The sequence below is a fragment of the Panulirus ornatus genome, chromosome 19, assembly GCF_036320965.1.
Source record: "Panulirus ornatus isolate Po-2019 chromosome 19, ASM3632096v1, whole genome shotgun sequence".
In the NCBI taxonomy this organism is placed as follows: Eukaryota; Metazoa; Arthropoda; class Malacostraca; order Decapoda; family Palinuridae; genus Panulirus; species Panulirus ornatus.
The window spans coordinates 16,176,601-16,191,226 of record NC_092242.1 but is presented as its reverse complement, the minus strand read 5'-3'; the positions used below and the strand labels follow the sequence as shown (position 1 = coordinate 16,191,226).

The 14,626-nt window shown below is 40.8% G+C and overlaps 1 protein-coding gene across 5 annotated transcripts in view; it reads left to right on the top strand.

Moving 5' to 3' along the window:
* The window catches only part of LOC139755408 (uncharacterized), a 63,496-nt gene extending 49,558 nt beyond the window's left edge, over positions 1-13,938 (top strand). For all 5 annotated transcript variants that reach the window (XM_071673689.1, XM_071673691.1, XM_071673692.1 and 2 more), the window contains one exon: positions 11,711-13,938. In XM_071673689.1, the coding sequence (XP_071529790.1) occupies positions 11,711-11,848 (138 nt within the window). In that variant the 3' untranslated portion in view covers positions 11,849-13,938. The remainder of the gene's footprint in view (positions 1-11,710) is intronic.
* Positions 13,939-14,626: the final 688 nt, after the last annotated feature.

Sequence of the window (14,626 nt, the reverse complement as noted above, 5' to 3'; positions counted from 1 at the left end):
ACTTCCACACATTTTTCAAGGCTCCCAAAATTTTCGCCCCCTCCCCCACCCTATGATCCACTTCCGCTTCCATGGTTCCATCCACTGACAGATCCACTCCCAGATATCTAAAACACTTCACTTCCTCCAGTTTTTCTCCATTCAAACTCACCTCCCAATTGACTTGACCCTCAACCCTACTGTACCTAATAACCTTGCTCTTATTCACATTTACTCTTAACTTTCTTCTTCCACACACTTTACCAAACTCCGTCACCAGCTTCTGCAGTTTCTCACATGAATCCGCCACCAGCGCTGTATCATCAGCGAACAACAACTGACTCACTTCCCAAGCTCTCTCATCCCCAACAGACTTCATACTTGCCCCTCTTTCCAAGACTCTTGCATTTACCTCCCTAACAACCCCATCCATAAACAAATTAAACAACCATGGAGACATCACACACCCCTGCCACAAACCTACATTCACTGAGAACCAATCACTTTCCTCTCTTCCTACACATACACATGCCTTACATCCTCGATAAAAACTTTTCACTGCTTCTAACAACTTGCCTCCCACACCATATATTCTTAATACCTTCCACAGAGCATCTCTATCAACTCTATCATATGCCTTCTCCAGATCCATAAATGCTACATACAAATCCATTTGCTTTTCTAAGTATTTCTCACATACATTCTTCAAAGCAAACACCTGATCCACACATCCTCTACCACTTCTGAAACCACACTGCTCTTCCCCAATCTGATGCTCTGTACATGCCTTCACTCTCTCAATCAATACCCTCCCATATAATTTACCAGGAATACTCAACAAACTTATACCTCTGTAATTTGAGCACTCACTCTTATCCCCTTTGCCTTTGTACAATGGCACTATGCACGCATTCCGCCAATCCTCAGGCACCTCACCATGAGTCATACATACATTAAATAACCTTACCAACCAGTCAACAATACAGTCACCCCCTTTTTTAATAAATTCCACTGCAATACCATCCAAACCTGCTGCCTTGCCGGCTTTCATCTTCCGCAAAGCTTTTACTACCTCTTCTCTGTTTACCAAATCATTTTCCCTAACCCTCTCACTTTGCACACCACCTCGACCCAAACACCCTATATCTGCCACTCTGTCATCAGACACATTCAACAAACCTTCAAAATACTCATTCCATCTCCTTCTCACATCACCACTACTTGTTATCACCTCCCCATTTACGCCCTTCACTGAAGTTCCCATTTGCTCCCTTGTCTTACGCACCCTATTTACCTCCTTCCAGAACATCTTTTTATTCTCCCTAAAATTTACTGATAGTCTCTCACCCCAACTCTCATTTGCCCTTTTTTTCACCTCTTGCACCTCTCTCTTGACCTCCTGTCTCTTTCTTTTATACTTTTCCCACTCAATTGCATTTTTTCCCTGCAAAAATCGTCCAAATGCCTCTCTCTTCTCTTTCACTAATACTCTTACTTCTTCATCCCACCACTCACTACCCTTTCTAAACAGCCCACCTCCCACTCTTCTCATGCCACAAGCATCTTTTGCGCAATCCATCACTGATTCCCTAAATACATCCCATTCCTCCCCCACTCCCCTTACTTCCATTGTTCTCACATTTTTCCATTCTGTACACAGTCTCTCCTGATACTTCTTCACACAGGTCTCCTTCCCAAGCTCACTTACTCTCACCACCTTCTTCACCCCAACATTCACTCTTCTTTTCTGAAAACCCATACTAATCTTCACCTTAGCCTCCACAAGATAATGATCAGACATCCCTCCAGTTGCACCTCTCAGCACATTGACATCCAAAAGTCTCTCTTTCGCACGCCTGTCAATTAACACGTAATCCAATAACGCTCTCTGGCCATCTCTCCTACTTACATAAGTATACTTATGTATATCTCGCTTTTTAAACCAGGTATTCCCAATCATCAGTCCTTTTTCAGCACATAAATCTACAAGCTCTTCACCATTTCCATTTACAACACTGAACACCCCATGCATACCAATTATTCCCTCAACTGCCACATTACTCACCTTTGCATTCAAATCACCCATCACTATAACCCGGTCTCGTGCATCAAAACCGCTAACACACTCATTTAGCTGCTCCCAAAACACTAGCCTCTCATGATCTTTCTTCTCATGCCCAGGTGCATATGCACCAATAATCACCCACCTCTCTCCATCAACTTTCAATTTTACCCATATTAATCGAGAATTTACTTTCTTACATTCTATCACATACTCCCACAACTCCTGTTTCAGGAGTATTGCTACTCCTTCCCTTGCTCTTGTCCTCTCACTAACCCCTGACTTCACTCCCCAGACATTTCCAAACCACTCTTCCCCTTTACCCTTGAGCTTCGTTTCACTCAGAGCCAAAACATCCAGGTTCCTTTCCTCAAACATACTACCTGTCTCTCCTTTTTTCACATCTTGGTTACATCCACACACATTTAGGCACCCCACTCTGAGCCTTCGAGGAGGATGAGCACTCCCCGCGTGACTCCTTCTTCTGTTTCCCATTTTAGAAAGTTAATACAAGGAGGGGAGGATTTCCGGCCCCCCGCTCCCGTCCCCTCTAGTCGCTTTCTACGACACGCGAGGAATACGTGGGAAGTATTCTTTCACCCCTATCCCCAGGGATAATATACATATATATATACACACACACACACACACACACACACACGCACACACACACACACACATACATATATATACATATGAAAAATGTAAGAAACAATTTAGAAAACAAACTTTTAGCTTGAAATGAATGAAAAAATGAACGTCACATAATGGTTCAACCTCTGGCTATGGAAAAGGAAATGTACAATTTATATATATATATATATATATATATATATATATATATATATATATATATATATATATATATATATATTTTTTTTTTTTTTTTTTTTTTTTTTTTTTTGCTTTGTCGCTGTCTCCCGCGTTTGCGAGGTAGCACAAGGAAACAGACGAAAGAAATGGCCCAACCCACCCCCATACACATGCCTTGATTCAATCCACTGACAGCACGTCAACCCCGGTATACCACATCGCTCCAATTCACTCTATTCTTTGCCCTCCTTTCACCCTCCTGCATGTTCAGGCCCCGATCACACAAAATCTTTTTCACTCCATCTTTCCACCTCCAATTTGGTCTCCCTCTTCTCCTCGTTCCCTCCACCTCTGACACATATATCCTCTTGGTCAATCTTTCCTCACTCATTCTCTCCATGTGACCAAACCATTTCAAAACACCCTCTTCTGCTCTCTCAACCACGCTCTTTTTATTTCCACACATCTCTCTTACCCTTACGTTACTTACTCGATCAAACCACCTCACACCACACATTGTCCTCAAACATCTCATTTCCAGCACATCCATCCTCCTGCGCACAACTCTATCCATAGTCCACGCCTCGCAACCATACAACATTGTTGGAACCACTATTCCTTCAAACATACCCATTTTTGCTTTCCGAGATAATGTTCTCGACTTCCACACATTCTTCAAGGCTCCCAGAATTTTCGCCCCCTCCCCCACCCTATGATCCACTTCCGCTTCCATGGTTCCATCCGCTGCCAGATCCACTCCCAGATATCTAAAACACTTCACTTCCTCCAGTTTTTCTCCATTCAAACTCACCTCCCAATTAATTGACCCTCAACCCTACTGTACCTAATAACCTTGCTCTTATTCACATTTACTCTTAATTTTCTTCTTTCACACACTTTACCAAACTCAGTCACCAGCTTCTGCAGTTTCTCACATGAATCAGCCACCAGCACTGTATCATCAGCGAACAACAACTGACTCACTTCCCAAGCTCTCTCATCCCCAACAGACTTCATACATACATATATATATATATATATATATATATATATATATATATATATGTCTGTGCCATTTTATCCCTGGGGATAGGGGAGAAAGAATACTTCCCACGCATTCCTCACGTGTTGTAGAAGGCAACTAAAAGGGATGGGAGCGGGGGGCTGGAAACCCTCCCTCCCTATATTTTAACTTTCTGAAAGGGGAAACAGAAGAAGAAGTCACGCGGGGAGTGCTTATCCACCTCGAAGGCTCAGATTGGGGTGTCGGGTGTCTAAGTGTGTGTGGATGTAACCAAGATGAGAAAAAAGGAGAGATAGGTAGTATGTTTGAGGAAAGGAACCTGGATGTTTTGGCTCTGAGTGAAATGAAGCTCAAGGGTAAAGGGGAAGAGTGGTTTGGGAATGTCTTGGGAGTAAAGTCAGGGGTTAGTGAGAGGACAAGAGCAAGGGAAGGAGTAGCACTACTCCTGAAACAGGAGTGGTGGGAGTATGTGATAGTGTAAGAAAGTAAACTCTAGATCCATATGGGTAAAACTGAAAGTGGATGGAGAGAGATGGGTGATCATTGGTACATATGCACCTGGGCATGAGAAGAAAGATCATGAGAGACAAGTGTTTTGGGAGCAGCTGAGTGAGTGTGTTAGTAGTTTTGATGCACGAGACTGGGTTATAGTGATTGGTGATTTGAATGCAAAGGTGAGTAATGTGGCAGTTGAGGGAATAATTGGCGTACATGGGATGTCCAGTGTTGTAAATGGAAATGGTGAAGAGCTTGTAGACTAATGTGTTGAAAAAGGGCTGGTGATTGGGAATACCTGGTTTAAAAAGAGAGATATACATAAGTATACCTATGTGTGGATCAGGTGTTTGCTTTGAAGAATGTATGTGAGAAATACTTAGAAAAGCAAATGGATTTGTATGTAGCATTTATGGATCTGGAGAAGGCATATGATAGAGTTGATAGAGATGCTATGTGGAAGGTATTAAGAATATATGGTGTGGGAGGCAAGTTGTTAGAAGCAGTGAAAAGTTTTTATCGAGGATGTAAGGCATGTGTGCGTGTAGGAAAAGAGGAAAGTGATTGGTTCTCAGTGAATGTAGGTTTGCGGCAGGGGTGTGTGATGTCTCCATGGCTGTTTAATTTGTTTATGGATGGGGTTGTTGGGGAGGTGAATGCAAGAGTTTTGGAAAGAGGGGCAAGTATGAAGTCTGTTGTGGATGAGAGAGCTTGGGAAATGAGTCAGTTGTTGTTCGCTGATGATACAGCGCTGGTGGCTGATTCATGTGAGAAACTGCAGAAGCTGGTGACTGAGTTTGGTAAAGTGTGTGAAAGAAGAAAGTTAAGAGTAAATGTGAATAAGAGCAAGGTTATTAGGTACAGTAGGGTTGAGGATCAAGTCAATTGTGAGGTAAGTTTGAATGGAGAAAAACTGGAGGAAGTAAAGTGTTTTAGATATCTGGGAGTGGATCTGGCAGCGGATGGAACCATGGAAGCGGAAGTGAATCATAGGGTGGGGGAGGGGCGAAAATCCTGTGAGCCTTGAAGAATGTGTGGAAGTCGAGAACATTATCTCGGAAAGCAAAAATGGGTATGTTTGAAGGAATAGTGGTTCCAACAATGTTGTATGGTTGCGAGGCGTGGGCTATGGATAGAGTTGTGCGCAGGAGGGTGGATGTGCTGGAAATGAGATGTTTGAGGACAATGTGTGGTGTGAGGTGGTTTGATCGAGTAAGTAATGTAAGGGTAAGAGAGATGTGTGGAAATAAAAAGAGCGTAGTTGAGAGAGCAGAAGAGGGTGTTTTGAAATGGTTTGGGCACATGGAGAGAATGAGTGAGGAAAGATTGACCAAGAGGATATATGTGTCGGAGGTGGAGGGAACGAGGAGAAGTGGGAGACCAAATTGGAGGTGGAAAGATGGAGTGAAAAAAATTTTGTGTGATTGGGGCCTGAACATGCAGGAGGGTGAAAGGCGGGCAAGGAATAGAGTGAATTGGATCGATGTGGTATACCGGGGTTGACGTGCTGTCAGTGGATTGAATCAGGGCATGTGAAGCGTCTGGGGTAAACCATGGAAAGTTGTGTGGGGCCTGGATGTGGAAAGGGAGCTATGGTTTCGGGCATTATTGCGTGACAGCTGGAGACTGAGTGTGAACAAATGGGGCCTTTGTTGTCTTTCCCTAGTGCTACCTCGCACACACGAGGGGGGAGGGGGATGGTATTCCATGTGTGGCGAGGTGGCGATGGGAATGAATAGGGGCAGGCAGTGTGAATTGTGTGCATGGGTATATATGTATGTGTCTGTGTGTGTATATATATGTGAACATTGAGATGTATAGGTATGTATATTTGCGTGTGTGGGCGTGTGTGTGTGTACATTGTCTATGGGGGTGGGTTGTGCCATTTCTCTCGTCTGTTTCCTTGCGCTACCTTGCAAACGCGGGAGACAGCGACAAAGCAAAATAAAAAATAATAAAAATAACCTATGTAAGTAGGAGAGATGGCTAGAGAGCGTTATTGGATTACTTGTTAATATATAGGCGCGCGAAAGAGATACTTTTGGATGTTGATGTGCTGAGAGGTGCAACTGGAGGGATGTCTGATCATTATCTTGTGGAGGTTAAGGTGAAGATTTGTAGAGGTTTTCAGAAAAGAACTGAGAATGTTGGGATGAAAAGAGTGGTGAGAGTAAGTGAGCTTGGGAAGGAGACTTGTGTGAGGAAGTACCAGGAGAGACTGAGTACAGAATGGAAAAAGGTGAGAACAAAGGAGGTAAGGGGAGTGGGGAAGGAATGGGATGTATTTTAGGGAAGCAGTGATGGCTTGCGCAAGGGATGCTTGTGGCATGAGAAGTGTGGGAGGTGGGCAGATTAGAAAGGGTAGTGAGTGGTGGGATGAAGAAGTAAGATTATTAGTGAAAGAGAAGAGAGAGGCATTTGGACGATTTTTATAGGGAAATAATGCAAATGAGTGGGAGATGTATAAAAGAAAGAGGCAGGAGGTCAAGAGAAAGGTGCAAGATGTGAAAAAGAGGGCAAGTGAGAGTTGGGGTGAGAGAGTATCATTAAATTTTAGGGAGAATAAAGAGATGTTTTGGAAGGAGGTAAATAAAGTGCGTAAGACAAGGGAACAAATGGGAACTTCAGTGAAAGGGGCTAATGGGGAAGTGATAACAAGTAGTGGTGATGTGAGAAGGATATGGAGTGAGTATTTTGAAGGTTTGAGGAATGTGTTTGATGATAGAGTAGCAGATATAGGGTGTTTTGGTCGAGGTGGTGTGCAAAGTGAGAGGGTTAGGGAAAATGATTTGGTAAACAGAGAAGAAGTAGTAAAAGCTTTGCGGAAGATGAAAGCCGGCAAGGCAGCGGGTTTGGATGGTATTGCAGTGGAATTTATTAAAAGGGGGTGACTGTATTGTTGACTTGTTGATAAGGTTATTTAATGTATGTATGACTCATGGTGAGGTGCCTGAGGATTGGCAGAATGCTTGCATAGTGCCATTCTATAAAGGCAAAGGGGATAAAAATGAGTGCTCAAATTACAGAGGTATAAGTTTGTTGAATATTCCTGGTAAATTATATGGGAGTGTATTGATTGAGAGGGTGAAGGCATGTACAGAGCATCAGATTAGGGAAGAGCAGTGTGGTTTCAGAAGTGGTAGAGGATGTGTGGATCAGGTGTCTGCTTTGAAGAATGTATGTGAGAAATACTTAGAAAAACAAATGGATTTGTATGTAGCATTTATGGATCTGGAGAAGGCATATGATAAAGTTGATAGAGATGCTCTGTGGAAGGTATTAAGAATATATGGTGTGGGAGGCAAGTTGTTAGAAGCAGTGAAAAGTTTTTATCGAGGATGTAAGGCATGTGTACGACTAGGAAGAGAGGAAAGTGATTGGTTCTCATTGAATGTAGTTTTGCGGCAGGGATGTGTGATGTCTCCATGGTTGTTTAATTTGTTTATGGATGGGGTTGTTAGGGAGTTAAATGCAAGAGTTTTGGAAAGAGGGGCAAGTATGCAGTCTGTTGTGGATGAGAGAGCTTGGGAAGTGAGTCAGTTGTTGTTTGCTGATGATACAGCGCTGGCGGGTGATTCTTGTGAGAAACTGCAGAAGCTGGTGACTGAGTTTGGTAAAGTATGTGAAAGAAGAAAGCTGAGAGTAAATGTGAATAAGGGCAAGGTTATTAGGTACAGTAGGGTTGAAGGTCAAGGCAACTGGGAGGTAAGTTTGAATGGAGAAAAACTGGAGGAAGTGAAGTGTTTTAGAAATGTGGGAGTGGATTTGGCAGAGGATGGAACCATGGAAGTGGAAGTGAATCATAGAGTGGGGGGGGGGGCGAAAATTCTGGGAGTGTTGAAGAATGTGTGGAAGTCGAGAACATTATCTCGGAAAGCAAAAATGGGTATGATTGAAGGAATAGTGGTTCCAACAATGTTATATGGTTGCGAGGCGTGGGCTATAGATAGAGTTGTGCGGAGGATGGTGGATGTGCTGGAAATGAGATGTTTGAGGACAATATGTGGTGTGAGGTGGTTTGATTGAGTAAGTAATAATAGAGTAAAAGAGATGTGTGGTAATAAATAGAGTGTGGTTGAGAGAGCAGAAGAGGGTGTTTTGAAATGGCTTGGTCACAAGGAGCGAATGAGTGAGGAAAGATTGACCAAGAGGATATATGTGTCAGAGGTGGAGGGAACGAGGAGAAGTGGGAGACCAAATTGGAGGTGGAAAGATGGAGTGAAAAAGATTTTGAGTGATCGGGACCTGAACATGCAGGAGGGTGAAAGGCGTGCAAGGAATAGAGTGAATTGGAACGATGTAGTATACTGGGGTGGACGTGCTGTCAGTGGATTGAACCAGGGCATGTGAAGTGTCTGGGGAAAACCATGGAAAGTTCTGTAGGGCCTGGATGTGGAAAAGGAGCTGTGTTTTCGGTGCATTATTACATGACAGCTAGAGATTGAGTGTGAACGAAAGTGGTTGTCTTTTCCTAGCGCTACCTTGTGCACATGAGGGAGGTGGGGGTTGTTATTTCATGTGTGGGGGGGGTGGCGTTGGCAATGAATAAAGGCAGACAGTATGAAATATGTGCATGTGTATATATGTATATGTCTGTGTGTGTATATATATATGTGTACTTTGAGATGTATAGGTATGTATATTTGCGTGTGTGGACATGTATGTATATATGTGTATGTGGGTGGGTTGGGCCATTCTTTTGTCTGTTTCCTTGCGCTACCTCTCTCATGTGGGAGACAGCGACAAAGCAAATAAATAATGTCTGTGCATGTATTTGTATGTATACGTTGAAATGTATAGGTATGCATATGTGTGTGTGTGTGGGCATTTATGTATATACTTGTGTATGTGGGTGGGTTTGGCCATTCTTTTGTATGTTTCCTTGTGCTACTTCGGTAACGCAGGAGACCGACAAAGTATAATAAAAAAAAAATATATAAAAATATATATATGGGGTGGGGGAGGGGGCGAAAGTCTAGGAGCATTGAAAAATGTGTGGATGGCGAGAACGTTATCTCGGAAAGCAAAAATGTGTATGTTTGAAGGAATAGTGGTTCTGACAATGTTATATGGTTGCGAGGCATGGGGTATATGTAGAGTTGTGGGGAGGAGGGTGGATGTGTTGGAAATGAGATGTTTGAGGACAGTATGTAGTGTAAGGTGCTTTGATCGATTAAGTAATGAAAGGGTAATAGAGATGTGAGGTAATAAAAAGAGTGTGTTTGAGAGAGAAGAAGAGGGTGTTTTGAAATGGTGTGGTCACATGGAGAGAATGAGTGAGGAAAGATTGACAAAGAGGATATATGTGTCAGAGGTAGAGGGAGCGAGAAGTGGGAGACCAAATTGGAGCTGTCATATGTAATGCACCGAAATCATAGCTCCCTTTCCACATCCAGGCCCCACAAAACTTTCCATGGTTTCCTTTAGTCCAGACAAAATTACATGAGGGAACTTGAAATTATTGCGGCCACCAGACTAGTTTACTGGGTTGCCACAGATGGCATTGTGTGAAGGGCATGCTTATTTACATTCTTTACACTGCACTTGGTGGTGATACTGCAATTCTGTGAGATTCTTAGCTTCTTTTGCTTAAGTTTAACCCTAGCTATGGCTTCTAAGACATATGGGAGTGTCAGTCATGGTGTCAAACGTAAACATCAGTCCATATTGATCCAAGATAAAGTAGAACTGCTGGAAAAAATGGACCGTGGTGTTTCGGTGTGTAAGCTGTTTGACATCTACAGTATTGGTTCATCAACTGTTTATGATATGTAGAAGCAAAGGGAGAAAATATTGAAATTCTATGCAGACAGCAATTCCAAGAAGGAAATGACAATTAGAAAATCTATGAAAGTTGCAGGGCGTATCTAGAGGAAATTGCTTTTATGGCAAGCACTGAAATTGTGCCCATGGCTTGATTGTAGTAAAAATGTACATACAGTAGATGTATAGAAAAACATTATTATAAAGTGTAATTATACACTGTGTTGAAGAGTTAGGCCAAACTTAAATTTATATAATCTCTTAAAGACTTAAAGTTAAAGACTTATTGGATCAAAATTGTAATGTAGAAGCATCAATGCAACTGTTACTAGCAAAATATAACTATAGTTGAAGAGTAGGCGAGTTTCTTTTTTATCTCATGGGTAGCATAGCATATGTCAAAAAACAGACCTGTTGAGTGGCACCCACCTTCAAGTGGCACCCAGGGCACCTGCCCTACCTGCCGTACCCTAGATACGCCACTGGAAAGATGATAAGAGTACTGAGCATGATCAAGTGATGATGGAATGGTTTTGACAGTCGGAGTGGACTTGTCAGGTAGCATGATAATGGACCGGGCTTAGTTGTTCCATAAAGAACTTAATTACAACATGAGCATGACTATAATGAAGGCTGGCTTCAAAGATTCAAGAAGCGTCATGAAATTTCCATGAATAAAGTATGTGGAGAAAAGTGGTCTGCAAACCAAGAAGGAGCTGCCGAGTATGTGGATGAATTTACAAAACTTGTAGCTGACGAGCACCTCAGTCCTGAGCAAATGTATAATGCGGATGAAACTGCATTATTCTGGCGATGCACACCTACGAAAACACTAACAACAGAAAACGAAGAAGACCCCACAGGATTCAAACAATTTAAAGACAGACTTACCATCTTAGGGTGCTCAGACATTTAATATTTGCTTAATTTAAATTTCTAGCAGTCCATGGTATGCTTTAGACACATGGGAGATGTATTAATTAGTGGGTTAGAGGTGTGTTGATGAATTATTATTATGTGACCACAGTTAGTCTAGCAAAATGGTTAATCCAGCAAGGCATTGGAACCAAGAATGCGGGAAAATCGGTGGTGTAACTATATATACATATTTATTTTTGAAGGAGAAGCTTTTTAAAAATAAATGGCCCATGAATATTATTTAAGCTTGTAATGTAAATAAGGAATAGCAGTTTCAAGATGCAACTTTTTATAGTGTTAATTTTTCCTTTATTTACCCTCAGTTGACGTGGTAGTACATAATTATCGAGGTTGGATAAAAATCTCAAGTAGATTAAAGCATTTATACGATCATACTTTTTAGCGAGATGAATTAGGGCACTTAATGGAGTTACAGTGCTTACTTAGACATAATAATCATATATATGACTATGCATAACTGATGTTTTCCAAGTACAGAAAGAAGTCTTCAAATTTCCAGACCAACTTATTTTTTAAGACCATATTCAATGCCATTCATTTCCTTCTTATGTGTTATTTGTGTATGAAACAACTCTCTGGGAACTATTATGTGTCATCATCAAAGCTTGGATTCTAAAGGAATTGTACTGTTCCAGATCAGGCGAGGAAAAACACAAGCACGCATGCTTTGGGAGGAAGAATCTAAGGAGACACCCATCCCATATTCAGCTATCTATCCTATTCAGAATACAGCAGTTACATATAATGCTCTTGAAAAGCCTAACCAGTGCTAAAATTATTAAAATTTTCATAATGTATTGTTGGTAGCATTGTTAACTTGTGTGTTAGAGCACAACTGGAAAGCAAGGTACTTAGAAGGGTAGTAATTAAATCTGGAATCGAGAAGTAAAATGTTGTTGGCAGTCTTGTAATAAGAAAGAATTTTTAGAGTCTACGAGGCTGTGAGTAATCCACCTTACTTGTTTTGAGTGGAACCTTTTAACAGCTTAGAAATAGAATATATTACTCTGTAACTTTACAGTCAGAATTCTCTATAAGAGTTGTTTAGTTTCATAGGTTCTTTACAGTCTGATATTTTATGCAAAATTAATGTGAAGGTGAAATACAGTGTATCAGACAATGCATATGATTTTATTCCCTTGTGTGGGAACTGTCATGCATAATAGAGTTTATTCTAAGTCATTGTGAAAATGAGATTAAGTATGATATAAAGAATGAATTATAAATGCTCTTTTCACTGTAGCCAAAGACATAATTGATATTAGAAAAAATGTGCAACATACATAATAGGGCTGGAGGGTCATTTTTAAACATTCATTGCATGGAATCTAGCCTGGAAGCGAACGTATAATCTGCTGATTGCCGATGATGTTTTCAACAAAAAGTGACTTTTCTTGTAGTGGGACTTAGTGTGGTTGTTTCTCTAAACTGCAACCCAGGGAGGAGAGATCTTAGTAGACTGGGGCTGACAGTGTTAAGAAAACTTATTTCTCATCTGTCAGATAAAGGTCAGATGATGACTGGAGAGCACTGGGAGGATCAATGTATCGAGTCCCTTCTGGTGTAAGAGTGACCAAGGATTATTTTGCATGCCTTTTTCTGCAAAAAATTTTGTAGAAATTTTTCTTTGGAAGGTAAGGAGGAAAACCAAGTTGGAAAGGCATAGATGAACTCAGAAAATATGAAAATTGTGGGGGTATTTGTGAGTTCAGTTGTAGAGATTTCAAGTGTCTTGAGTAGTTGAAGACCAGAGATTATAGCTGAAGGATATGAGGATGATACTAGCATGTTCCACTTTGTTATCATGCAAAGGTACATTGAGAAGCCTTGTGGCCAGATCAACAGAAGTGTAATGGTGCCTAGTGAGACTGAAGGAAAATGGGGTTGGGGATGGATGGAAGCAATTACATAGTTGACCATGGTTTTGGATTGGTTGATGGTGATATGGATGACTCCAGTTAAGTTCTGGAGACTTTTAAGGTTATTCCAGTGGATGTGGGAGAGCTATTGTTAGTGCTGCTACTAATGTTGATGTCCTTATACTTCCACTGAGCAGACTCATCCATTATGGCATCATATTTAAGAATATGAAGACACCAGAATCCCATCTTTGTCTTGTTCAATACTCTATATGAAGTACTGAAATGTGGAGATGGCCCCTTAGTGCTATGACAATTCCAGATTCAAATTTTTGCTATAATTATGCTAATGACTTTAAGTTTGATACATAAGACAATGCCATAACAAGCAGCAGCAAAACAAGCAACAGGTATGCAGCTGCAACAGTAATAACAACAATGGAGTGGTTGGAACAGCAGCTTATGGTTTTCAACTGTTGATGTGGGTGCACAATATTCAAAGAAATTACCTGTAAAGCTACAGCTTCAGTCTTACTTGACCATATGAATCAGGAGAATTGAAAATTTTTGTGTAATTTTTCATATGATCAGTGGCAGAATAATAATGGAACCCTTTAGGGTCTGAAGTTCAACAAATAGATTTGTACTAGGTTTTGCAGTGACAATGATACAACCCACCAAAGGTGATGTAACCTCATACAGGCGAGGTTGAAAACACTACTTTTTCTGTATGTGTGAGGTGACATTTTGATGTTTTTACTTTGTGTAGCATCATAGAGTACTGTATAAATTGTTACAAAATAATATGGAAGAATATATAGGTTATTTAGAATTAAATTATAAAGACTATTTTACTCTTAATTTGACTGATTTAAAATATTATGTTTGTAATATATGTAATGATACAGGAACTTGTACTCGTAGATCCTCTTCACCAACAAACAAGACAGACAAATTGTGTATGCTCTGTAATGATGCAACATAATTCTAAACTAGCAACCCATATATAAATTTCATTTCACCAGACCGTTTCTCAAACTTGTGTGAAATATGCTTTCTTGTGGGTTCTGAAACTCGTTCATCTCTGCCACACTATGAACATTGATTAAACAAATAACAAAACTTCTTACACCAAAGGTGCAACTTTCGTAATGGACACACCCACATACACATGTATGTATATACATGTGTATGTGGGTGGGTTGGGCCATTCTTTCGTCTGTTTCCGTGTGCTACCTCGCTGATGCGGGAGACAGTGACAAAGAAAAATTAATATGAATAAATATATATATATATATATATATATATATATATATATATATATATATATATATATATATATATATATATATATATATATTTATTTTTTTTTGCTTTGTCGCTGTCTCCCGCGTTTGCGACGTAGCGCAAGGAAACAGACGAAAGAAATGGCCCAACCCACCCCCATACACATGTATATACACACGTCCACACATGCAAATATACGTACCTATACATCTCAATGTACACATATATATACACACACAGACACATACATATATACCCATGCACACAATTCACACTGTCTGCCTTTATTCATTCCCATCACCACCTCGCCACACATGGAATACCATCCCCCTTCCCCCTCATGTGTGGGAGGTAGCGCTAGGAAAAGATAACAAAGGCCCCATTCGTTCACACATTACCCCAGAC